The sequence below is a fragment of the Solea solea genome, chromosome 14 (assembly GCF_958295425.1).
Source record: "Solea solea chromosome 14, fSolSol10.1, whole genome shotgun sequence".
NCBI lineage: Eukaryota > Metazoa > Chordata > Actinopteri > Pleuronectiformes > Soleidae > Solea > Solea solea.
Genome location: NC_081147.1, coordinates 8,838,143 through 8,864,016, shown reverse-complemented (window position 1 = coordinate 8,864,016; position 25,874 = coordinate 8,838,143). Strand labels below are relative to the sequence as shown.

The 25,874-nt window shown below is 39.2% G+C and overlaps 3 protein-coding genes across 6 annotated transcripts; 1 reads left to right on the top strand and 2 right to left on the bottom strand.

The window, feature by feature from the left end:
• Positions 1–412: 412 nt before the first annotated feature.
• Positions 413–4,633, bottom strand: thg1l (tRNA-histidine guanylyltransferase 1-like). 2 transcript variants are annotated; one of them, XM_058648957.1, is made up of 7 exons: positions 4,551–4,633; positions 3,612–3,812; positions 3,314–3,490; positions 3,061–3,230; positions 2,891–2,979; positions 1,861–1,968; positions 413–1,027 (listed from the first exon to the last, which is right to left on the bottom strand). In XM_058648957.1, the coding sequence occupies exons 1-7, from the start codon at positions 4,616–4,618 to the stop codon at positions 866–868; spliced, it is 975 nt and encodes a 324-aa protein (XP_058504940.1). In that variant the 5' UTR covers positions 4,619–4,633; the 3' UTR covers positions 413–865. The 2 variants fall into 2 exon arrangements, with proteins under 2 accessions (XP_058504940.1, XP_058504941.1); XM_058648958.1 differs by lacking the exon at positions 4,551–4,633 and adding an exon at positions 3,963–4,164 and having other exon boundaries at positions 415–1,027.
• On the top strand, positions 4,416–7,581 carry lsm11 (LSM11, U7 small nuclear RNA associated). Its single transcript, XM_058648956.1, has 4 exons — positions 4,416–5,123; positions 5,775–5,914; positions 6,034–6,117; positions 7,038–7,581. Exons 1-4 carry the CDS (start codon positions 4,679–4,681, stop codon positions 7,365–7,367), a joined length of 999 nt encoding a protein of 332 aa, XP_058504939.1. The 5' UTR covers positions 4,416–4,678; the 3' UTR covers positions 7,368–7,581.
• A 2,831-nt stretch (positions 7,582–10,412) lies between these two features.
• Positions 10,413–24,354, bottom strand: clint1a (clathrin interactor 1a). 3 transcript variants are annotated; one of them, XM_058650230.1, is made up of 12 exons: positions 24,176–24,353; positions 19,833–19,937; positions 18,803–18,899; positions 18,441–18,549; positions 16,875–17,051; positions 16,573–16,756; positions 15,997–16,216; positions 15,824–15,911; positions 14,714–14,773; positions 13,953–14,257; positions 12,988–13,189; positions 10,413–12,569 (listed from the first exon to the last, which is right to left on the bottom strand). In XM_058650230.1, exons 1-12 carry the CDS (start codon positions 24,214–24,216, stop codon positions 12,274–12,276), a joined length of 1,884 nt encoding a protein of 627 aa, XP_058506213.1. In that variant the 5' UTR covers positions 24,217–24,353; the 3' UTR covers positions 10,413–12,273. The 3 variants fall into 3 exon arrangements, with proteins under 3 accessions (XP_058506213.1, XP_058506214.1, XP_058506215.1); XM_058650231.1 differs by having other exon boundaries at positions 16,887–17,051; positions 24,176–24,352; XM_058650232.1 differs by lacking the exon at positions 14,714–14,773 and having other exon boundaries at positions 24,176–24,354.
• Between the last annotated feature and the right edge of the window lie 1,520 nt (positions 24,355–25,874).

The following is a 25,874-nucleotide window of genomic DNA, read 5'->3' as shown; positions in this document are numbered from 1 at the left end:
TGCATTGAGTACGGTGTCCAGGTCAGAAATTATGCTCAGATTCTCCGATGGGAATCTTTATTTTGTCGCACAACATTTTTCTATCCGCCCTCCTCAGCCAGGAGAACTCCCGCTCCCACTGAACTCGCCTAACCTCCTTACTGCCGCTTCCTCGCTCCGCTGAGGCCAAGGGCTGAGTTTGTCCTTCATCTGCATCTATCCCTCTTTTTTCACTTCTTTTATCAACAGTTTTTAGGGATGTGAATTGCAATCTGTCAAAATGACTGATGGCTCTCAGATTTTTCCGTCATCGTTTTAAAAAAACGGTCAATGACGGAAAATATTCGGTTAACGCGACCCCTGATATATATATATATATATATATATATATATATATATATATACATATATATATATATATATATACATATATATATACATATATATATATACACATATACATAAACTGACCATTTATAATCTAGCAACAGTGTAATACCCTAACATAAAAATGTTTGCGAATGAAAAGTGATGGTTGCTATTCTATTCTTCTATTCTAGAAATAACATTGTATCACCACAATATTACTTCCCCATTACAAAATTGTTACCACATTATTACCAAATTGCTAATGTACTGATGTAAAGTGATGTAAACCTCCATCTCCACCCTCCTATATGTTACAAAATGTCCTCTTCCTAAGAAAAGATTGTGGCAGAGGTTTCAGTTTATTTTCCAGCTGAATAACAGCAATTGTACAAATTCAGTCTATGAAAAGGCTCTTGTTAAAGAATGCAACAGGGTCACTCCTTCTATTTTGGTCCACTTTGGTCCACCATTCTGGACTCAAGTTCAGAGTTGTTCACCTGCAGCAGGAGACGAGCCGTTAGCAGCCGTCATCCTCCAGAATGTCTGTGTGTTCCTCCCAGAACTGCTCTCCTATGATGTCGCAGTGATGAGCCTGCACCCTCTTCCTGCTGCGAGTCACGGACACTTCCTTCTCCTCTTCATTTGGACGCTTCATGCGTTTTGTGACAGTTTCATCTCGCTGGACACAGAATGAGAAACAGCATTAGTGCAATTAAAGGTTTGACATTATACAAAGTTTGCTTGTTGATGACCACAAGATACGACAAGATAATCACTATATACTTTAAGATCAGTTCATACATAACTATCCTGCCAAATGTTAGATTATTAAATATTGTTTTTTTTCCTCTCAAAGGAAAGATGAAGAAACCAACAACAAACACCTGTTAAGCTGTCTAAGAAGAAACATTAGAACAACATTTTCGAGATTCAAGTAACTATTATTTTCAATTATTGATTGATATTACATATAATATATTATTTTCTTGATTAGTTGTTTGGTCCATCAAATGTCATAAATGTTGATCAGTGTTTCCCAAACCTCGAAATGATGATGTTCTTTAAAATAATGAAGTGTTATTCATTTCTTTGTTATATGGAACAAAGAACCCAGAAAATATTCACATTTATGAAGCTGAAAATCAGAGAACTTGTTATAAACAATTATCAAAAAAAGTTGATGATAAAATTTAGTAATCATTCTGTGTATATTCAACTTTTGTTGTATTGCTATGTCTATTATTATTTTTGTTTAATCTTCCAGCTCGACATCAAGAAGATACAAGTAGTTTAATAATGTAACAAAACGTCTTTATGCTTGTTACAAAAAGCAGGTGCAATTTTTTTTAAAGGTGCAGTGTGAGGAGACAAAATGAAGACATTGACATGCGTCACACTTTAATTGTGGTTAAAATTGAGAAATTTCAATTCACACTGGGAAAACCTTACATTTTCAACAGTGCAGGATTATTAAATGGAACCTCTGCAAAGAAAGTTGTGCCGCAGACTCACCTTTTCCCAGATAAGCGTGGTGCCTTTCCTGTGCAGGGCAGATTCCTTGTTGTAGTTGATCTCAAACTCAGAGAACAGAATCTCGTTTTTATCTGCAGCTAATGTTCCCTGAAAGAAGAGAAAGAACACACACAGACATGAGTATGCAAATATTACATCACTTGATAAACGAACTAAGAACAAGAGGTTTGACACATTTCTAGAACAAAGAACATTTCCAGTTAACAGCTGCGTCAGACAGCGGTAACTGTGACAGATGTGATAACGTCCCAAATAAAGAGGCTGCTGTGTCTGGTTAAATAGGTCTAGAACTAAGAGGAAATGCATTAATGAATTGGTTTTGTCATCTTATACCATGAGTAAAAAGAGAAGAAAAATTACACTGTGAATTAAATTAATGAGACCGTTAACATTTATTCTACTATTAAGGGACAGTTGCATGTTTGCTTATCCACATGTCGACTGAAAGAAAGGAAAAATTACACAAAATCTTTCTGTATATTAGGATGTAGAAACAGAAATTGAGAGAATGTGTTCCAGTGGTAATATTTGCTCTTACTCTAGTCATAAGAAAAATGCCTGGTAGCATCAAGACACAAGAAGACTTTATCCATTAAGTGAACGATCACACCCACATAGTAGCCCTACATTCAAGGGATAGACTCGGCTTCATAACTTAATAGAGCAGGACTCCAAGGAAAAACTAGAATACTACTACTACTAATGATAACAATACGTTTGATTGCTTACTGTAAATCATGATGGCACTTTGGGAAATATCTAAATGACAGTGTGCATGTGTTATTAAAACAGTTACAGTTTAGTTTAGTTATTAACCTGTTAATATACATAGTGTAAGTCATTGGTCAAAGATCTTAAGTTTGATGCTCTTAATTATAGGGGTAAAAATAAAAACAGCAGCTCTGGTATTGTACATTGAACTTATTTTTTTACATACAGGAAGACATTTGAAGAAACACATACATTTGTGTCAATAAACTCAACATTTTAGCGTGTGTGTCACTCTCACCTTTAAACGATCCTCTGCCTGAGCTGTGGTGAGCCCTCCCTTCTGTACTAATGTCCAAAACACTGTGTTGTACAAATTATTTACGTGACCTAAAAGAGAGAAAACACGAGTACAGTGTGAAATGTTGCCCTCATTGAATGTCACTCATTTAGGGCACTGTATATACTCACAGTCTGCTTGCCTCCAGCTGAGGTAATCTTTCAGGTTACGGTTGGTCGGATACAGGACCACGCGTCCGTCAAAGCTTGGAGGGTACAGCAGGGGCTGATCCCCAAAGAACTCCTTCCAGTAAAACACATATGAGGAGGAGAACTGGGAGGCCACATGGGTCATGAGTTTACTGCAAGAAAACAAAGCGGTCAGTTAAAAACACAACTATTTGTGAGGAGCATGCATAAGAGTGTGACATTACACTTCTCCTACCTGGCTCTCCTCTTAAACCATGTTGAGGTCCTCTTGAAAACAAAGCTGAACTCATCACTTTGACCATAAGCAATGACAATATCCTCGAGTTCCTCCATAACAGAGTGTGCACTCCTGCTCATCAAGCCCAACGCTCTGTTATCATTGGGCTTTGTAAACTTGTGCTGCTCTGTGAACCTGTCTCAAAGTAAAGTGAGACATTTAAAAGATTACAGTTGGTTTTAAATTGTGCGTCACTCGTGTCATGTCCACAGAGATGACAGGTGTGTGTCTGTGCACCTTGAAAAACGACACTCACCTATGGAAATTTCGGCCATCCAGTCTCACAACTATGTAGCAGTTTTTCAGACACGTGTCATCTGTCTCAAAGTTGCGGACATACTCAAACTTGCTCTTCGCCATGTTGCTGGAGACAAAAAGACGAGCCAAGGGGGTGACAACACAAGACCTGGCACGTCCAACTAACGTCCAAGTCTTTCCAAACAGCATCAGAACGCCCCTGGTGAGGAATAATAGCGATATTATGATTCAAAACATCGTCACATTAACAGCAAATATTATTTAAAATCAGTCTCAACACACACACACACACACACACACACACACACAGTGTCAGTACGGAATAATGACTGTTATTATTATTACTTACACTGAGATGTTGTTAGTCCTCTATACCTTTATCGACCATAACTTAGCTACTTACTGGAAAACAAATAACTTCATGCGCGTATATGAACACAAACGCCACCATTTGATTCAGTGAGTTATAAGGACGTTTATCTTAAAATATTATTCCATAATGCTGATGTTTAGTCCATTAGCCACACATGACCCGACCACAGTGCGTCAACGAAAACTGTCGTAGTGGCACTGCAAAAACCCACAAAGGTTCCGGAGCGCATGCATTAAATTAACGACCAGAAAAAACGGCTAAGTAAAATATTGATACCCCCGCGAACAGTATGATATTTTATTTTAGGGTTGCGCTGCAATATACGACTTATTTTTTTTATTACAGAAAGCAACCATTTATTTAAGCCACCAAACAGACTACTGTGTTTTAGCACCATCTTGTAGCGAAAGGCCGAAATTACAGCCAGACAAAGATCGTGTATGAAAAAGAAGCGCATCTCCATGAGTTTACTTAGCAGGTTAAACTATTTCCTGGTGATTGCGTTCAACTTTAAGAGTCACCATTGACACAGGAAAACACACATATAAATAACCACACACTTACTTATAACATATATCGTTCAATAGACGAGTTCTGGTCTTGTATGTTATGTTTAGCGTCGAGTGAGACATCGCACTCGACCCCAAACTTCCCAGGATTCTTTGCTCGACTGTGTGCAAGTGTGTTCAAACATGGAGGAGAGGGAAAGAGAAACAGCAAAGTCTGGCAAAGAAGAAACAACACCTGCAGCGTCCGAGCACGAACCACCGGCTGGCACTGGAGCCGGAGACGATGGCGCAGATAAAGTCGATGTCTGCTCTGATAACTTTGACCCTCTGCTGGCCTTGTACTCACCGTCTGTATCAGTTCCTTTTCCAAACGTCAAATGTTTCAATAATGTGGCTGCGTACGAGAGCTTCCTTAAGGGCGGTCGGGGCAGAGCCAAGCCGGAGAATGTGGAGAAGAAGCGGCTGAAGGCGATGAAAGGGGTGGCGGACCCGGACCGCATCGAGAGGCTGAGGAGGCTCATGGTGAACAACCCGCTGCCAGATGAAGAGGAGGGGGGAAGCAGTAGAGCACCACGGGGCAGCAGGAGGAGGCAGAAGCCCCAGAAAAACGTCCTGACAAGGATGCCCTGTAGGTTCAACACACACTTCTACTACTGCACTACTACAAATACTACTAGTATTACTACTACCTCAACTACTACTGCAACAACAAATACTACTACTGCAACAACAAATACTTCCACAACTACTACTACTGCTGCTGCAGTACCACTGTTTCTAATCCTATGACTACCTCAACTACTACTACTATTACTACAGTACTGTTCCTAATCCTATGACCTCAACTACTACTACTACTACTACTACTGTGCTTTTAAACTGCACTCTAAAATGTTTAAGCACATATTTTACTGATAACATTAATGATGACCCTGTTTGGTTGTAGTAGTAGGGACAGTGTTCCAGAGACATTGACCCTGAAAATGAGGAATCAACAATAAAACACTTAAATTCTCTGATTGCTCACACTAGTGCTTCTTCTGCTCTCTCAAATGTCTGTCTTGCTGAATAACTGCCCTAAATTAACAATCCTGAAGCCAAGACGCCATGACATTACATTACATAGCATACATATTACATAGCCTTGTGATCTTTTACATCCAGAATCTGATATTTTTGTGCTTTTCTTCTTCTCTGTTTGGAAGAAATCTTGTTCTTGTGTTTCAGAGCAGCTGCATCTATGATTTATTAAACACCTGTCTAACCTGTGTGTCTTCAGTGTGTAAAGGCAGTCCACTGGGGGAGCTGCACCGATGTGTTGAGCAGAGGATAAGGGTCAAAGTTCACATCAGAACCTTTAAAGGCCTGAGGGGAGTGTGTTCTGGTTTTGTCGTGGCCTTCGATAAGTTCTGGAACATGGTGAGTGCTTTTCCCTCTTCCCACTTATTATTATTAAAGTGTTATTTTGTATTGAATCTGAAATCACTCACAACAAACCTGTAATATCTTTATATTGTCTTTTTATTTCTCTCTGTCAGGCTTTGGTAGATGTAGATGAGACGTACAGGGAGCCTCTGCTTGGAGAGGCTTTGTACCACGAGAAAGCTCTCACTATTTCACGGGTATGTGCTCGTATTCACTGGTTTCTCACAATCATTTTTATATATCTCGTTTGATCCACGACTCCTTGCAGTATTTAGTATTAGTATTTAGTTCAGGTTTTTCTTAAGTGTAGTTGTATGACACGTATACAGAGAGTCAGCCTGGGATGCAGATGCTTGCTCTGGCTGAAAACATGGCTGCCAGCAGGGACACAAAGAAACACACATTTAGCCACTTCTAAAATTCTACAATATCTTAAGACGGCCTTTTCTGGCTGGAAACTGACTTTTGCAAACCACTGGTCCATAGAGAAAATCATTGTTTTAAGCTCACAGAGTCACAGGAGCTGCCAGCTACTGCTGCCTCATTTGGTAAGTTTGTGTATTCTAGGTAAATCCAAACAAAGGATTTCAAACACCAAAGTCACAAAACAACATATTTGGACTAACTGGTGGAGGAAGCCGTGAATCATCAATTCTTTTGTGCCATAATGTAAAATCACAGATTTATTTTTCTTTGGACTTTGGTGCAGCTTGTGAGCTGTTTACAAAGAAACACAAACTTTATTTTTCAGTCAAAATAGGCCGTGTAATTGTGACACAAAGTGGCTATTTAGAGGCTAAAATCTGGAAGCCACATTGACATCTGTGCCCCAGGTTGGTTCTCTGCAGCAGTGGCACACGTTGCAAAGTCAGTGCTGACCATGTGACAATAGCTACAACTATAAATACCACACTTAAAAATAACCATCATTTTTATACAGCTCTTCATAAAAGAGAACTGTAAACAATGAAGCTGACAACAGTGAGATGAGGTACATATGAATCCCTCATGTGTAGGTAGATAATTATATTATTCAGCACAGGAATGGCTGATCTCTGCGTTAATGGGGTGTAAATATTTGATTCTATGTTAATGTTGTTAATTATTTTATATACAGCTCTTTGAGAAGCTGAACCTTCAGGTAAGCTCAGGAGGTGACGAGCCAGCAAAGACGCATAAATCACAGGAACAAGCCGGCGAGCATCAGCGCGTAAACCCCGACGCTCCTCCGCCAGCTCGCAGCAGACGAGACGGCAGGACTGAGTCCGTGCCGTCGGACGGTGGTAGACCCAAACATGATAAAGGCAAAGCACCGTTAAAGGCCCAGGGCTCTGGAGCCTGTCAGAAGAAAGTCTCCCAGAAATACGGAAAGGTTCATACACGTCATATCAACCAGCTGTTCATCAGAGGAGAGAGTGTTCTCCTAGTTAACCCACAGCCTCTCTGATTTTTGTCACTCCATTGTTTCATAAAATGTTTTTTTATTTAAAACTGAACACCAGTAGTAATAAATATGTGAAGATGAAATGTTTGAGAAATCTTTGATTTGATGAGATTCAGAAAAATCAAGGGTTAAAATTGTATCACATTGATATGGAGGTTTCAGAGAAATCATCTTGATTCAGAGAAATAAAGAAAAAGCTTCTCAGTTGTAATTCTAATCATTTCTCGTGCCTTATTGTTCTTGTTTGTTCGTGTACTGCAGTATGCGTGTCATGGTTATTAGCCAGCAGGTGGCAGCATAAACACATGATTGCCATCTGCAGGGCCATTGTTTGACAGAGGCTGTCCCTTTCTGTTGCTTTTCTGTGTTAGTTTGAACAGGAATGACAGCGCAGTCTCAGCGGACTTCATAAATGCATTATGAATAATTGAGTTTGTGAAGCTGGAGATTGCAGATGGCACTCAAAAGCTGTCATTTGTCTTGACGTCTCAGATTGCTTTTACTCTTTAATGGGCACATTACCCATAAAAGCACAATTTACTGCAGCTCATGGAAGTTGTAAAGATGTTTTTTGTTTTTTTTTTAAATGGCAGGGGTTACTTTTGGATGATGAGCAGCACAGAATGAGTGTATGTGGAGATAATGTTCTCGGTCTTGCATCAAGAGTTTTTGAGTCTTATTTTAGTTTTTCTTCATTTGACATCAAGAGAGTTTAATTGACCCTTTCATATTTTTCACGCGATAAATAGGACAAAATCTATCAGTAGATGAACTGCTGCTCATCTATATCCTTTCATATAATGTATGAGAATATTATTAGTATAGCCCATTTACCAGCACTCTCCAGGGAGTGAGAATGGGGTCAATTGTTAAATGCAAGTTGTGCGATAGTTGTGTTTGTCACACCAGTGTGTTCTGACAAACCTTGATACTGTCTTACGTTTAGACACAGGACCATGTTAAAATGTCTTTTTATGATTATCCTGACCAGAACAATTGTGTGTTCACATTAATCATAGAAACATATACTTTAAAAACACAATTAAATCACTTTACATAAGAATTTTTGACATAAATTTGTTTTTTTTACATCACAAATGAAATGCACATTTTTGAATCATGAATGATATGATTATAAATCATGATGTCTTGGAATGAGTGGAAAGAAGCTGTCTTAGATAAATCTGTAGGACTGTATGTTGGTGACACAGCATTTTGATGTCACTTTATGTGAAATATTGATAATTTCACACATTTGTAATTATGGACATTTACCACAGTCAAAGTAAAGTAAACTTTCTTTTAAAGGTATAGTGTGTAAATTGTGGTGACTGTTTTGGAGAAAAGGCTAATTTTGGAGTAATGAAAACAACAATTCCTACAATCAGGTTATCATACAATCAATTATCCATCCATCTTCCACCGGAGGGTCACAGGGGGGGCTGTGCCGGTCTCAGCTAACACAGGGCGATAGACAGGACACACCCTGGACAGTTCGCCAGTCCACCGTAGAGCCACACACACAAAGAGACAAACAACCATGCACTCTCATATTCACACCGATGGTCAATTGACCTAATCCCCATTTTTTGGACTGTGGGAGGAAGCCGGAGAACCCGGAGAACCTGGAGAAAACCCCCACACACACACGGGGAGAACATGCAAAAATTATTTTATCATCAATTTCTGTCAAACTAAAATAATTTCACCTAAAACTTACACACTGGATCTTTAATTGCAAAACAATCCAAACTGCAATAAGATTAAGTGTAATGTACAAGTCAAAAGACACTGCAGTAATTTAATAAAGATCAAATGTGTCTGAACTCCCCTATTATGAAATTCTGCAGTGCTAAAGAAATTCAAAGGCCTCTTGCTCTTTGATGAGAAAATGTTCTGTTTGTTGACAGACTTCAAAACAAGTGAAATCTTTAGAATACTGATATTTTTTTCATGAAAATGAAGAATGACAAGTTGTTCCCATTGTCACAATCTGATTTTATCACCACACCCTGCAGCTCTAGCTCCATCCCTACTTTCACTCGACTTGTATATAAATATTTAAGGAGTAACAAAGTATTTCCAGATAAACTAATATTTGTTGTAAGAAAAAAATAAAATAAAATGACAGATTAGATTTCTAAATATGTTTTACAGAGCCAGTGCAGCTGACCTTATTCCTGAGCTGCTTCTTCTTCTTCTTCTGTTCACTTGTTTGCTGTTACACGCTGGAATCTCCCTGTGGTTTTACTTGATCTAGTGTCTGGTCATAGTACGTTTCCAGCACAGCAGTGACTGAAAACCTATGGGTTTGGAGCTCAGTAAACATATTTAATAACCGTCTAGAGTTTACATTTACAGCTGGTGCCACGATAATTAATCATTATCTATTCATAATTGCAGTTAGGAACTGCTGAAATCACAGAGGCTGCACTTTTATTCATACCATTTTTGATTGTTCTATATTAATTGCCAATTATGAAAGTGCAGTACATACATAAATATAAAGCACTCGTCCCTCTATGCTTTCACTGAAGCACAGTAGTCAATATTGTAATAGATGCTCATCAAAATGTTCATCTTGTTTCAAATCTGTGAAACTTAGCTGGAATACAAACTAGTTAGATGTTGAGCTTCATAATATTAATTTGAACATGAGCACAATATTATAGTACGTGCGTCTACAGGCCATTTTAATGGCCTCAAACTGAAGTGAACAAACTTGGCTCAACTTAATGAAATTTCAAAGTTAAAGCGCAGTGGCTTCACTTTTGCTGCTTGAAGCTCTTTTGAATGAGGCTAATGACACAGCACACCAAATAACACACGCCATTAACAGATTTCAATCAAGTGTTTAATGTTGTAGATAAAGAATCTTGATATTTTAATCAAATCAAAATGGGAATGATGCAAAATTTCATCTGTCTCAAAGGATTTTCTTCTTTTTTTTCTTTTTACATTTGCATAAACTAGTGTTTTAGAAACAATCCTATTTTAGAGAAGGTCAAAATGATTTGATGTAAAAAAAAAACAAAAAACAAAAAAAGCATAAAACAATCGACTGAGATATTTTAATAAAACAGCAAACAGACAGATTTGGTCATTTTAATGCTTCAGACTCCAATGCAAGGCTACTGTGTGTTAGTGTGCTCGGCGTCTGGAGCCCACAGAGGAGAAGGGGAAGCACAACTTCAATCCTCCTGGGAGGGGCAACAGAATCCACTGCCTCCTCCACTGGACAGTGAATTATTTATCTCCACATTGACACACCAAATATGTCAGGCAGCCCACAGTTACTTATTATCAATCACTCATTACAGGGGTCAGGAGGCAACCATCAGCAGGCACTTGAATCTCAGATCGCTTCACTGCTGTACAGCTGAATGGGATTCTTCATTATCCCTTACCCTACAACACATCCTCATCCAACCACTCCAACATACTGTACTTCCTGTCAGCACACGGAATCTCACTCACTCCTCCCAACTGTCAGTACCCGATGAGTTGTAGCACATGTAGACTTGGACTAATGACAGTCATTACAGCAGCAATGTTTTCAAGATTGCCGTGTTAAATGTGTAACCTTAGCAAAGATGGAAGGTGAGAAGGCAGGATTGAACATGATGCACTGTTGAACATTTTAATAAACAACAGATAAATGTATGACGCTATCATAACAGTCTGCATCAACACTGGAGGTGCGGATGCTTTGATTTGTTAGAGAACTGAAGTTATCGCTTGTCTGAACAGAGGAAACAATAAAAATGTGCATGGGACACACAAGAGAACTGGACGAGTGACATAATTACATAACTGCATCTGATTTATGTACAGAAGTACACTTGGCTTGAGGCATGAGTACAAACTCATATTTGTACATAGTACAGAAGTTGTGTCCGTAGCTGTCCTCAACACTGCAGTTACATTGTCTCCATCCAAGAGGTGACTGAAGAGAAAAGGCAAAGGTCTTTCAGGCACTCGGTGCTATAACGACGAACCCACAACCCCTGTTCGAGGCTCTCTCTACCTACTGATTATCTCATTTTGATGCAAAGGTAAAATATATAGATATACATATATATACTTATAATAAAGGCCACAAATGATGGTCTGTTTAAGGAGCATCTCCTAAATCTGATCAATAGCTTTCCCTCCACACACATTCATTACTGAAGCACTGCTGACAGGCCACATCTGGAGTGTGTGGACACGTATGTACAAAGAAAAGGTGTCAATGTGCTTCGTTATAGGTCTTAAGTCTTATCACATTTGGTCTGTAGGACACAACCCTTCACAATGTCACTGCCTCTTCTATCGGAACATCATAACTTATTTTTAAAGGGCTTCAATATTTCTATTTACAGGTCAAAGGAAGAACGAGGACCAAACAAAAGAAAAAGAGGTTACTTGACAACTCTTGTAAATGTTCTACATTAGAAAGTTAAAATGGCAGATCGTCATCCAAACTCATTCAGTAAAGAAAAAATTATATACTTTTTTTTTTTCTATTCTGGTTATTTAATTTGAGGTTATAAAGCAAATCCTTCCTGACTCAGGGCGACACACACTTTCCTTTTTACCAACTCATAACTAACTAACTAACAAGGCACACTGTTAAACCGCCACCCAGAGCGACAGATCATTGGCTCAAACAGTGTGCACATGTACACACTAACACACACACACGCACACGCACAGTCACACACACTGAGATCTTTATCACTATGGAGTTTAACATTTAAAAAAATAATGAGATTGCAGGGTGTTGGTATTATGATAGTTTACATTATTCAAGTACTCTTTGTTTGCAGCTCATAACAATCCTTCACCGATGGACGTAGAGAGGGAGAGACAGAGAAAGAGAGAGCCCTACACTGCTCCTCCTGATAATGTTTGCTCTCCAGCTCCATCACTTTCCAAAGTTGCCGAAGTCAGCAAAGGCATCTTGTTTGGGCTGCTGGACCATCCCAGGATTCATCCCCATCCCCATCCCCATTCCCATGGCACCAGGCATTCCCATCATCATACCTCCTTGAGGCATTCCCATGTTTATGCCCATCCCCATCATGCCCTGGTTGGGGGTCATTCCCATCCCCATGCCCATCCCTGCACCAGGGTGCATCATGGGATTTACAGGTGGTCTGACTGCAGTAGGTCCAAGGCTCATAGTGGAAATTCCTTGGGAGAGCAGGTTGCCCTGGTTACCTGAAAAATTACACAATGAGTTCAATGAATTAAAGAGCCAAATTCAAAGTAAACCATACATTAGTTAATACAACTATTCTTGAGTATATTAAAAAGATAAATCATTATTATTTTATCTCTTTATCCATCTGGTCATGGGGTGTAGCTTTGTTTTGAGTCTAGTTTTGGGTGCAACAGGATGTATGAGTCATTTGATTTACTTTTAAACCTGTGGTGTTGTGTTGTAGAGCCAGGAGGAGGATTTCCTCTGACGGCTCAGAAAGATAAAAGTAACGTTCGAATTAGAAAGCTGAAACACTTGCCAGTACAATGTGCAAATGCTGCTTTCATATGAAAACCAAGTAGTATGAATGTAGCCATTGATGAAGAGGGCAGATTCTGTGTATATAATGTCTATTCATTCCAAGTTTTTACTCACCTTGTTGGAGGGTATTGAGACTGGGCTGGTTAGGCTTGGGAGGGTGCACGCCTGGACCCAAGAAATCCAGGCTGATGTTTACGGACTGGTCTGCCCAGGTAGAAGGGAGGGACCCTTTGGACCCTGCAGCTTGAGAGGCTGCTCCCTGCTGCATCAGCTGAAGAGGCTGTGGTTGAAGTGGACCACCCATGTTCTGGAAGGGCTGGTGATGACAGACAAGCACAGATACAGAGTTAGGGAGATCCCTTATTCACAGAAATAAACAATGATAAATACATTAAAAGTAATGAGAGGCATTGGTGTGCATCTTGTCAGTGCAACAAAGAATCTGCTTTTCTAAGTAGGTCAACAACCTCTTAACATCGACATATGTGGGTGTTTGCTGAGGTTTTAATGTTTTTGTAACTCAGACCTAATTTTTCTCATCCTGTGTGTCAGTAGCAGGAGGAGAGGGTGGTTAGTGGGTGGTCTCTAGGGGAGACGAGCATCTGGTGATACTGCATGTTATCCCTCTACCATCATGCCTGTCCTCCATCTTTCAATCATGTGAGTTACGTATGTCGCCACCAGACACACGCACACTGACTGTTGTGGTCCACGATGTGGGAGAATGAAAGCTTTCGTGCTGGAGTCTTCAGTTAGTTGGACAATATCTCACATCTGTTTGTCTTTACATGCCAGAATATTACTAATAGCATAGGTGCTTAATGGGAAATTAATATCCCTGATGGGAATTTATAACCCTGTGGGTTATGCATTTAAAAACTAATTCATTTTGCTGTACAGATATATCTAATCTGTTGCTAATATTGTGTATAATCTTACATCTAATTTTTCTAGTGCTGACACAGTGCTCATGGGTATTTTTCACCTGGATCATTTGTGTCTTGTAATAATATGCATAGAGATTAAAGAAAAAGAAAAGAAAAAAAAAAGAATGTGTGTTTGAGTGCAATCATGCAAACCTGTGACATAGATTGGGGCAGGCCTGTGGTGCTCATGCTCTGTGTGCTGCTCATGCTGAAGTTCAGGCTCTGGGAGGAAGTGAGAGACTGAGTTGGACCCATCAGGTCAAAGAGATCTGCAGAGGCTGGAGCAGAGGCTGGAGCTAAGACTGGGACGGGTGCAGGGACAGCGGCAGGACTTGTCGTCATGGTGCCAAAAAGGTCATTAGTGCTGGTGTCAGCAGTCTGAGCAGATACTGGCATCTGTCCACCAGGGAAGGCATTCCACTCTCCAAAGTCTCCATTACTGTTAGAGGCTGGTGTTGCTGCAATGACACAAAAAAAGAAAGTTGAGTAAAGGTTTGTGCAATTTTCAAACGGTAATGTTTGCATTGTTAGCTGTGTAAATAACTGCATTGAGCAAATCAAAGTCATGCAAATCTGAACCGGTCTTTAAGCAATTAAGAATAAACAGTCTTTAGTGACACCAGTTTAACTTTTTTACAGCACATCCTCCGTGACCATATTTTAAATTTTTATTAAACTGGCCAAGCTTGTTTAGTCTCTCTCAGCTTCCTTCACCCCCACCAACTTCCTCTGTCCCCGTCTCCTTGTCATCCATAACAGGAGTTGATGTGTGTCTGTTCTTGTTATGCAGAGCAGGTAGCAAGCTCCATATGGCCAGGGCTTGCTCCTAGCCTCCCTGTAAATATTCTAGCAGAATGTCTGTGACAACACAGCACACACATGCACACACTAACCCTGCAAAAAAAAAAACCTACCTGAAGTGATGCCTACTGAGGCAGCAGGTGAGGCAAAGTCTGCAAATCCACCCATCAGGTCTGCATCGAGAACCAGACATGAACAAATTAATTTTACACAAGCACACTCCAGGTGTCATTCTACCATACTTAGCATTCCTTCAGTGTCACAAGTGTAGGAGGGAGGGAGAGGTGGTGGCTGTATATAGGTGGAGGAGGCCAAACATCTGTTCAGTGCTACCACCCTCTCGATTCACCAGGGACTGCTCTAAAAACATCTGGTGCACTTAGTTCCTATACATCAACTCCCTCCCCCTGCTGTCCCCAAAATCTGAAGCTTGTGTCAGCAGCTGGGCACTGTCACTACAAAAGGAGTCTTGTCCCGTAGTCACTGAGGAATTTTCTAGATTTACTGGTGTCTAGCATGTTTGCTAAGAATATACCAAATGTGAATGATACATGTTTCAAGGCATATATTTCATTTTGGACATAGTGAAGTCAATTCCCTAAGGTTTCATTCTTCAACCAAAACCTCTGCTTAAACCACAGAAATGCAACCAATATCACTTGCCTTGTGGCACGGTTCGGTTCGGTACAGTACGTATTGTTTTGGGTTTCCATTAGAAATTGTACCAAAATAACCAGCCAACTGTTCCATTTTTCATTACCCTTCCCTTGGGGTACCAGAGTAATGGTAATGTATGGTACGGGTGGAGGTAGACCCGCGACAGTCAGCTGACTGAGTGGCAGAATAGCTTCACTCCCATGCGATCGGTGTTCAACATCTGCAGTCTATTCTCATACGAAGCTTGACGTCTTGTTGAGACAAACAGCCACAAAAAAAAGAGCTGCTCCATTGTTGTCTGTTGTGTCACTTTCAATGTCGTTGTTCATTGTTGGTGCACTGGTCCAATGTACCGCTACCTATCTCCTCAAAGCGGCTATCAGACACAGCACACACCCTGCCTGTCAAGTAAAGGTACTGTTCCCAGTAAAAACGCAAGCCTCACCCAGGGCTTCACCATTCCAAACCGTACCATACTGTACCAAGCCGAACTGTACCGTGATGGAAACATGCCATTAGTTACTGTCTGGTCATATGACACAACATGTCAGGGTATGACATTGTACCTGTAGCAGTGGGCCGGCTTGGTGCTGGGTCCACCATTAGTAGGTCAGCAAGACCAGTAGACGAGGGCTGAGGTGCTGCTGGCTGAGGCTGAAATGTAGAACATTGATGTGACATAGTGTAAACATAAGACACATTAGGTCATATGTTATATTCTTGTGTGTACCCTTGCTACCTGTGTGGTGGTTTTGGTTGCTTTGCTCCCATCGCCTGTGTAATTGGCTGCGGCCCCCAAGTCTACTTTCTTGGATGGGACCCCTCTTTTGCGTGTTGCTGTTGTCTCTGTTGATTGGACAATGTGTACACTTTTCGTGGTAACAGTCTCTTCTTCATCTTTAAACTCTTTCCCAGACTGGCCATTGTGAGATGAGCGACCCTTGTCCTCCTCATTGTCACTGTGGAGAAACTCTCAGGTCAGATCAGATGAAGACAGACATATGATGTGAGGACAGAGAAAAGATATTCTTTATCTATCAGGGGACAAAAAGCCATTTCTGTCCTCAAATTTTTACCATTTCATTTACATGTACAAATTAATGAATGATGAAAAATTATTGGAGACACAGAACCACAAGAGCCCATTGATTAGAAAATAGTTAGGCAATATAACTGACAAAAGGAAAAATGATAAAGCATATGCTAGTGATTTCAACCAAATGAAAGATCTATGGTAGTATATATGACAACAAGCACGGAAGAAGTTGTGGTTGCTCATTATGCTTATTAATATTCAGACGCATCCATTTCTTACCTAAATCGTTCTGGTGAGTCATCTCTATCCTTCTTTCTAAATTTGCTTATGGTATCATCAATGGTGCTACCAATTTTGTCACTGATCTCTCCCAACTTCTCACTGAAGGGAAACTGCCCTTTATTCTTCTCCCAGTCGTCGTCCCACTTTCCACGACTATCGCTCCAATCGTACCTTTCTCCAGCTGGAAGGAATTTAAGTGGGAGGGGAAAAGTGACAGAAGCAAGAGTAAAGGGGACATTAACTTATTTTCAAAACTTAAATTTGCATCAATTATGCTTTGGTTTCTATTACTTGCTCACCTGAGGACTTACCGTAACCACGGGAATCCATACTGTCCGAGGATACCCCAACGTATTTGTCTTTATTCTTCTTTGCCTTTTTCCGTTCCTCCCGGAGTCTGTCATCATCCTGGACAAAGTCCACCATCTCCTTCACTTTGTGACGCACATTCACACCCTGGTCCTTTCCATTCTCATCTATGAACAGATGTAGACAAAGACATTGTTAAAGACTACTATTCAATTTTAACTAAGCTTTACAATGAACTGAAACAACACAAAGTTGACCATCCTGGCTTGAAAAAACATCTAATAGTATTGAGAGTATAAGTGAAAGCAGCTTTGTGTATGTGTGAGAAGATTCTTAGGGCCTTCGGTCATTCATTAAAGACCAAACTGAATCTATTGTTGTCAATCTTCTCCATTGCTGAGGTGTAGAAAGCCGCACACAATCAATTTCAAACTGGAATAACCACCTTGTGGTTATAAGCCTCCAGCAGCCAGTCAAGCAGCATTGAATGACATTACATTCACTCCTCCTGTTCCTGGATTACCATGTTTTTTTTTTCCATGATGCCACATTAGCACTGACTTTTGACCATCATCACTTTATACTTTCAACCTGATAAGACGTTTGTATTACAGTGTCAAAAGTATCATATTTTTTGATTAATGTCCATTCTGAAGCTTATACACAAAACTGTGTTCTGTAGATAGACACATACTTTATTGATCCCCCATGGGGGAAAATTCACAAAAACTCAGAGCTAGTGGGACTTGCTGCCACTCGAACTGGCACATGCGCATATGATCTGTGAGGTTTTAAGTGACCATAGAACTCCAAAGTCTAATAAATTCCCTGAAAGAGTATCTGAGAAAAAATTGACAGAAAGGCAAACATCCTGATGACATAATTCCTCCTGCCAAAGCTGTACAGATACAAAATTTGATATTTGTTCTTGACGTTAGTTTGACAAGTCTGTTAGGGATGTCCCGATCCGATATTGATATCAGTCCGATATCAGCTAAAAAAACAAGTATCGGATTATATCGGTCACTCACCCTGTGTGGGTTGGGCTAATCCAAAATAGTGAAAACAAAGGGGGGTGTTCTCTGAAGACACACTGTTACCTGTGAAACACGGGTGTTCTGAAAACACCCCCATTAGCACTTGGTACTTTCCTCCTGGTGAAATTAACCATAGACTGTATGAAACATGGCAAAAATCGAATATTCTTATGTTGAAAGTTAAAATTTATGTAATCCCTTGGTTAATAATAAATGGGTCAGTTTTTTTTTCTACCTACTGTTGCTGACTATTGTTCTCTGTTTAAGTAATATCACTGGATCAAGCCTATTCTAACATTCCACAATACAAAATAAGTAATTAAAGTATGCATGATTCGTGCTGATATCGTATCGGATCGATATCGGTATCAGCCAATACTCAAGGCTACAATATCGGTATTGTATCGGAAGTGAAAAAGTTGTATCAGGACATCCCTAAAGCCTGTATTTGTAACACACCCTCAACACGTGAAGAAAGAGATGGTATAAAGGAGGGGAAAGGAAAGAAAAAATACTTACCTACAAAGTGGTAACTTTCTAATGATCTCAGGTCATAGAGATGTTCTCTGGCACTGGTAACAACCCTCTCTGATCCATTCTTGATTAGATGGGCCAATAGTAGCAAAGACTGAGAAAAGACACATCAGCTTTAGCAAAAACATTTACTGAAGCTTTAATTCTTAAAAATGGGCCTAATTAGAATCTGACCTACTCCAGTTGTGATTTCTCTCATGTAGGCTTATGAGCATGATTTTGTTTGCCAGAACTGTTAAGTTGTTAAATTTGTTTCTGGTCCCAAATTGATAATGATAATCAAAACTAAAGCTTTGCTGTCCTTTGTTATTAATAAGCATTTATGCTGTAACGGCTCAGTAGCAGACCTTATAGACTCTCCGCCAGTTCTTCTTGTTGTCTCTCAACATGCGGGCCCACAACATGTTCATCACCTCTGGAAACTGCTCATACATGAAGGTCGCTCTAAACACACAAGAAAGACAAAGAGGGAGAAATCATTTTACTATTATTTTTTTTAAATTACTTGGTGCTAAGATGATAATATTAGCAATAATGACAATTTAAAAACTAGAGAATTTTGTTAAGACCTACTGTATATTATTTTATTGCAAATAGTGTCAGCTAACCTATCCTTCCATCACAAGATGTGTATTTTGCATTTTAACCATCCAAACTTAACTTACAAGTTAAGTGATGAATTTCGGGAAATGTCTGTGTGTCTAACGATGGGAAACATACAATGAACACTTTAAAAAGACTTGGGGACCTTTTGCAGACTTTGCTGGGAAGAGTGATGGGGGTTACCTGCTGGCTAATGAGAAGAATAGTGACTAAATTATTGTTTGTTTGGGACAGTTGACTGGTCTGTGCTACTACACAGGCAAGTGATATTGCAATTAAATGCAATCATCATCCATATGTTACTTTGTATGCAGCAAAAGAGCAACACTGAATTTGGAGGTTAAGGTTTGTTATAATATTGCTGTGCAACTATATGTGAAAAAAAGATATGAAGGCACGTAAAGAGACTGAATGTCAGGATCATTTTCAAAATAGGATGTTTTCATTGCTTTGCCTGCTTACTTTTCTAGTTTAAATGTCAACAACAACAATAAAACAGAGGTAGTAAAAATTATCATCATTATTACTGATACTAAAACCAGTACCTGCAGCCTTTTGACTGAATGATGCACACATGTTCAAGATGCTAGGATCCAAAATTAAAACATATACAACTGAGAAAAAGGTGGATTTTCCTGAGCTCTAGAAAGTGTTCCTGGAATTGCTCCTGCAGTCAAAAAAAGGCTTAAGGATAGTCTTTATGTGGCTATATTTTATGAACAGATGACCTTGGTTCTTTGTAGCAGGATATGAACAACACTGCATTGTTCTTACCTAGAAATCTCAGTCATCAGCTGTCCTGATGGTCCCCAGGGGTCATCATTGGTGGCCTCTCTGACTTTGGATTCCACTTCTGAGTAGTTCATCACCACGTTGGTTCTGTCCATTAAAATAAAAATATAAACATCATTTTACAAAGTACGACCTGTCCAGGGGTGTACCCCACTTTTCACCCTATGTCAGCTGGGATTGGCACCAGTCCCCCCCACGACCCTCACGTGGAGGATAAAGCAGCAGACAATGAATGACTTTACAAACCACACCCATGTGCATTCAACATGGGGCTATTACAGTATGGCCTCTTTCTAGACCAACATGGACATTATAACATTAAGGTTATCATGAAATTACATTTAAACTAGGACTGACTGATTTTGAATAAATATCTAATTGCAAATATTTTGAATTGTGATAGGATCAGAGGGAATGGTCATTTTTATCATTATTCTCATTTGAAAAACATTTACAATGATTGCTGGGTGATATTTGTGCAGATCTGTTAGATGTAACAAAGATGTTCTCTTCAGTCTGCAGAATAAAATGTGTATAGGTAAAGACAATAACTGATCTAAAATTATATCTTGACACATTTTGGCTTTAAATAATAGTCAACTCTTGCAATTTGAAAATGGCAGTAGGCTGTATTGCAATTTCGAAAAAATTACGATTAATTGTTCAGCAATAATTTAAACCTACAGAAAAAAATTATGTATTAATCACTGTTAATATTGTAGCTTTCGCTACAAATATATAAACATGTGGGTGTTGATTTGTTTAAAAATACAGAGTACAAAACAAACATGGGTCAAAGACAGGCTACAATACAAACGTAACGTAAAGTAATGCTGTCTCTCAGTGAAAAAGGAATGTACTCACTGTGAGTTAACTGTTGACATTCTAGGAGTAAAAAAAATATCACTACACAAATGGTAGCTCACACAACATGGTCAACAACCATGGAAGAAAATGTATTGGGTACTCAACAAGGCAAGTTTTGAAGCCTGACATAATCAGAAAAATCTTATTCTAAGACAAACAAAGTCATGTCCTTTATTCTGTTCTATTGTACTAAATGAGATTACATTAGATGTTGCTGCAGTTTCTTCCAGTGGGTCTCTGTATGTATGTATGTATGTATGTATGTATGTATATATATGCTGTCACACAGTCATAGCCAAGACAAAATTAATGTACTTCTAATATCTAGTCTGTGTAGGATATGCTACCAAGGATTTTCCAAATACAGAATATTCTGAGGATCCTAAGGATAAAGAATGTAGGTCTAATTCTGATGCATAAGCCATGTTTTTCCATGGCAAGTGGTTGTATTTTTCTCTGATTAGCATAGATAAGAATAGTTTATTTCTGTTATTTCTGAAATACAATCTATAACCAACCATCAAGGCATTTTATTGGGCAAATGATATTATCACCATCATTCCTTTTGCAACAATATGGAAAAATCTTTGTCATACTTCCTTATTACAACTGTCCAGGGTGTACCCCGCCTATCGCCCGATGTAGCTGAGATTGCCACAGCACCCCCCGCGACCCTCTGGCAGAGGATAAAGCGGTAGATGATGACTGACTGACTGACTTCCTTATTACAGCCACATCAGCAATAACATGTGCAGGACATGAAAGAGTAGCACTGATTACATAGAATGATTAAGAGCAGTACACCCTCTCTGTGGTATTTAATGAGGACTCCATTACAATACTTAGGTCCAGAGTATGTTTAGCACTTTGACAGCATACTCTCTTCTTTTGTAAAAGTTGGTTATTGCCAAGACAACTTCTTAGAATGCCAATTTTTCAAGAACGGATTTAGATAATGAACCCTGTCCTCTACCAAACAGATTTCTGATGTGTTTATACAACACATTTCAGGTATGAATATGTCTTGAGAAAAGTTTGGTTAAGAATGATTACATTATTTTTTATTTTTTTTTTGATTTAGCTTCATATATCAGTCTGATTACTTTGCATTTATCCTCAAACATTGTTCAGCATGCAGTATAATGTTGGCATAAATGATAGCTACACATAATATAATGCAGTGATGCAACATTTAACTAATTTCACTGGTGGCTACAGTTGTATTTCTCAGCCAGATAAAACGGAAGCTGCGATTCTCTCTCACAATGACATACTATCATGCAGATTTCATGATAGTCGAAGAGACAACACTGACAGACTGTCAAAACATGTCCCATGTAATTCAGCTAATGTATGTTCTTCTTCAATGTATATCTGTCCTTGACCAAGTGTGCCTATAAATATAATACATTATTGCTATTGTAAAACATGTTGCTTTCAAACATTGTTTAAGGTCTAATCAAACAAGATACAAAGTTTGCTTCCATCACCCTACCTCAATTTTATCATACAACAGGAAATGTTACATGAAGACAGTCATGACTCACTATTTGGTCACAATTTGTATAATTTGAGTCAATACAAAAAAGAGAATGTTTCCGAGTATCTCAAAACACACCAGGATGAAAATGAACATGGGAACTCCCTTGCCTTCCATTTAGCCTTTGAAATTCATGCTTTTCCTTTATCTGCCCTGTCTTTCTCCTCTCTGTCTCCACTCTGTTTCTTGAGGTCACACTCCAGGGAGACAATTGCATTCAGCAGGAATGCAGTCTTGGAGAGGCTTAAGAAGAAACTTAAAAAGAAAACACTATTGTCTTGGTCAGCATTATTAACCTTTAAACCTTTGAAGGAAAAAAACTGTACAATAGCCTCCTCAAAATAGCTTTACAGTAGAGCACAGCATGCTCACGTTTAGTCAGCAGCTAAAAATTAACCAGAGTACACAGCACAACATAAGATGCACAGCCCCAAAGGTGCAGAAGTCCAGTACTAGCTGGTAAATAACGTCAGGTACTAAATAAATGCTGTCGGCCAAACGGGCTTGAACTGTAACAGCCATCTTACTACGCAAACACTCATGATTCACGTACCCATGAGTCACAGTGAATGAACTATTTTTACCACTTTCTTCTTCTGAGTTACTTGGTTATCTCTTACTTATTAATTAAATCAAACATAAATTTAGGTAGCAACTATTTATTTTCAGTTTATTCTGTTTTAGGTCCAAAAAAAATCCAAATATAAAAAGGAAAATATTTCTTTCCAAAACAGCGATATAATTCTGTCCCTGAATATTTTTTTTATCTGTCAAGAAACCATGCACATTTATTTTATTGGGATCAAGGAACAAAGGTACTAGACAATGTTCATATTCAAGACAGTGGAAAGAAAACAATTACATTATATTACATTACATGTCATTTAGCAAGCGCTTCTGTCCAAAGCGACTTCAGGGGAATTGAGTACAATCAGCCAGGGGTGGAGTTGAACTAGCGACCATGATATCTTTTGCAACCACTGAGCCACTCCACCCCCAATTAACTTCATATTTACTTTAAAAGAAGAACATATATATTTACGTAACTTAAATCCATTAATAATTACAGCCCATACTGAGTCACATATAATTATATATCGTAACGGATAAAACTGCTGGCTGTGTGTTGTAAACTGACTTGATATGTTTGAAGCGTCAACTGTCGTTTAAATATATAATGGCCTTGTGTATTAGCTGGGGTCAACTTTCCAAGGACTTATTTTACGTTGCCGGACAAAGAGCTGACTCTTTTCACTTGACAAACAGTCAGTGTCAAACAATGTAAACAAACATAATCATTTGGCTGTTAACTCGGAAGACAGTAACTGATCCATGTGGTGCAAAGTTGATCAACATAACTTCGCGTACAGCTGCTGTAACGCTGAATAAAAGTTAGCTACAGGTGACATAACAGCCGTGGTACAGGGAAAATATACATTTCAACATTGTGGAAAATAATTGCGGTTGGGCGATGTGTGTTCTATGACGAATAATTATGTACAAACACTCCCCCGGACTGCTAAGTCCAGGAGCTGTCAAACTAGCTTAGCTGGCTAGCCTAGTTAGCTAAAGCTAGCTAGCCAGGCTCTTGATAATTAGCTTGTTAGCCAACTTAGTTAGCTTACAGTGTCGGAGAAAGCGCACAAAGTGGCGCGATAAGTGGTGGTATAAAACTGCAAATGTCACCATATATTAGCCGAACGACCATGTAACATATCCGTGACAAGACAACAGGTACGCACACTTAAGATATAAAGTATTTGTCAAAGTCAGCTCACTAATTTGCTAGTAGCATTTGGGCTAGCGAAGTCGTTTAAGTGACGTGACGTCAAAGTTTTGGGTACGTGTCTCTTTCAAACAGGTGAACTACAGACACAAATGACACGACATAAACACAACTTGGCAGGGAGATACTCACGCTTTGTCAACGAACTCCCTGACCTTCCACATGTTCAGCATCTTGGCTTTGTGAGAAGTGTCTTTCTGCCTCGCCGAAACCCTTCACCAGACGTTCGCCGAAACCAAACCTTCAACTCCGTAAAGTAAACTCTTCTCCACCTCCCGTTCAAGACAGGAGGCGCAAACGCAGCAGACATGAGAGGTACTACGGGAAATGCCCTGGTGACGTCACGCACGTTGTGTAAAGCAGCACTGGAGTTGTAGTTTCTAGGTTGTTTGAAGGCCTCACCATTGTTTGTGTAAGTAAATGCATCTGTTGCGAAAATCTGTTGTTTTCACATTTCACTCCCAGTCTGCAATGCATATCGGTGTTTTTTTTTAAAAGATTTTATTGATTGTCAATATATTTCATCAGCACAGGTGATTGATAACTAAATTAAATTGTTTATTTGAAACTGCAAGCATACAAATAGAAAATATGCGTCTGTGACAACAAAAGAGAGGTTAAGAGAGAGTTCAGGGGCAGACAAATGAAGATATATTGATTAAGACAAGACAATAAACAACATATACATCTATGTAAGTTTAATTCCTAAATCCATAATCATAACAAAGTCAAATCATCGTTTTGCTTCTAAGAACCTCATATTAGAAACACCACCAGTGAACCATACCTTTCTTTTGGGTCAATTAAGCAATTTAGCATTATACCTGCACTCAATGTCATTACATATTTGTAATATTTGGAAGTTAGTCGTTTTTTAATATTGGGTCATTGGCTTTTATAGAGTCTGTTTATGCAATTTTTGTTTTAATTGACTTTTGCATTTTCCCATTAGAGGTGCCTCATGACAAGCCATTATCTTTTTTTTTTTTTGGGGGAGGGGGGGGGGGTCCTCCTACACATATCTCTTTTTTCCGTCGAATGTTTTTCCTCCAATATCTCTTTTTTCAATTATTTGCATATATATTTACATTTGTCATGATTCCTCTTATTGCAATATTAAAAATAAAAGTGCACCGATTCAAACGATGGAGAAAGACAGTTATCAGGGGAGAGAGAAAGAGCTAAAGTGAGAGAGGTTAATCTGTTCATTTTCAAAAGAGCCATTCAAGTGGTTTTGGGCCATGGGAGTTGAGTGAATTAGCCTGAATTAGACTAAATGTACACTGTAATAAAAAAAAAGGATGAAATGCCTTAAAGACCCCATCACTGAAAAAAAAAATCCAACAGCCGTTGTTTGTCTTGTTTAAGACATGTTATGACATTCCATCATTTTTGCCAACATAGAGCATTGATAAAAATCTGTAGGTCAAAGTGTCCCACTTCCTTTAAAAAACACATTTCTATCAAACACTGATTATAGCATGTTCTTGTGTATTTTTCAATTGTCAAAGTATCTGCCTTGAAATCTGACATCAATTGAGCCATATTACCCAGTTCTGTGGCGCCCAACACTGTGGCCTTCAACATAGTCAGCAGGTCACCACCTTGTGTGTTCTCCATCCCTCCTCATCTGGCATTCAGGCATGCTACAGTGACCCAGTGATGTTGTGTGACAGGCCAGGCAGGGCACTGGCTGTTTGTGTCAATCCAGATCAATCACTCCCTCTTCTGGACAGACAACGTCATCAATGTGTGGAAAGGTCATGGCGTGTACTCAAGCCAGGCCTGATGGTGGTGAGCAGGGAGGTCAACATAGCAAGTGAACATCCTT

Excerpts from the sequence above, each read along its gene's own strand:
- thg1l (XM_058648957.1), bottom strand. The coding sequence starts at position 4,618 with ATGTCTCACTCGACGCTAAACATAACATACAAGACCAGAACTCGTCTA. Across the intron at positions 3,491-3,611 it reads GATGGCCGAAATTTCCATAG|GTTCACAGAGCAGCACAAGT; the intron begins GTGAGTGTCGTT and ends ACTTTGAGACAG. Across the intron at positions 1,028-1,860 it reads CCACGCTTATCTGGGAAAAG|CGAGATGAAACTGTCACAAA; the intron begins GTGAGTCTGCGG and ends TTCTGTGTCCAG.
- lsm11 (XM_058648956.1), top strand. The coding sequence starts at position 4,679 with ATGGAGGAGAGGGAAAGAGAAACAGCAAAGTCTGGCAAAGAAGAAACA. Across the intron at positions 5,124-5,774 it reads CGTCCTGACAAGGATGCCCT|TGTGTAAAGGCAGTCCACTG; the intron begins GTAGGTTCAACA and ends GTGTGTCTTCAG. Across the intron at positions 5,915-6,033 it reads TCGATAAGTTCTGGAACATG|GCTTTGGTAGATGTAGATGA; the intron begins GTGAGTGCTTTT and ends TCTCTCTGTCAG.
- clint1a (XM_058650230.1), bottom strand. The coding sequence starts at position 24,216 with ATGCTGAACATGTGGAAGGTCAGGGAGTTCGTTGACAAAGC. Across the intron at positions 18,900-19,832 it reads CTGATGACTGAGATTTCTAG|AGCGACCTTCATGTATGAGC; the intron begins GTAAGAACAATG and ends TTGTGTGTTTAG. Across the intron at positions 17,052-18,440 it reads AGAAAGTTACCACTTTGTAG|ATGAGAATGGAAAGGACCAG; the intron begins GTAAGTATTTTT and ends ATCTGTTCATAG.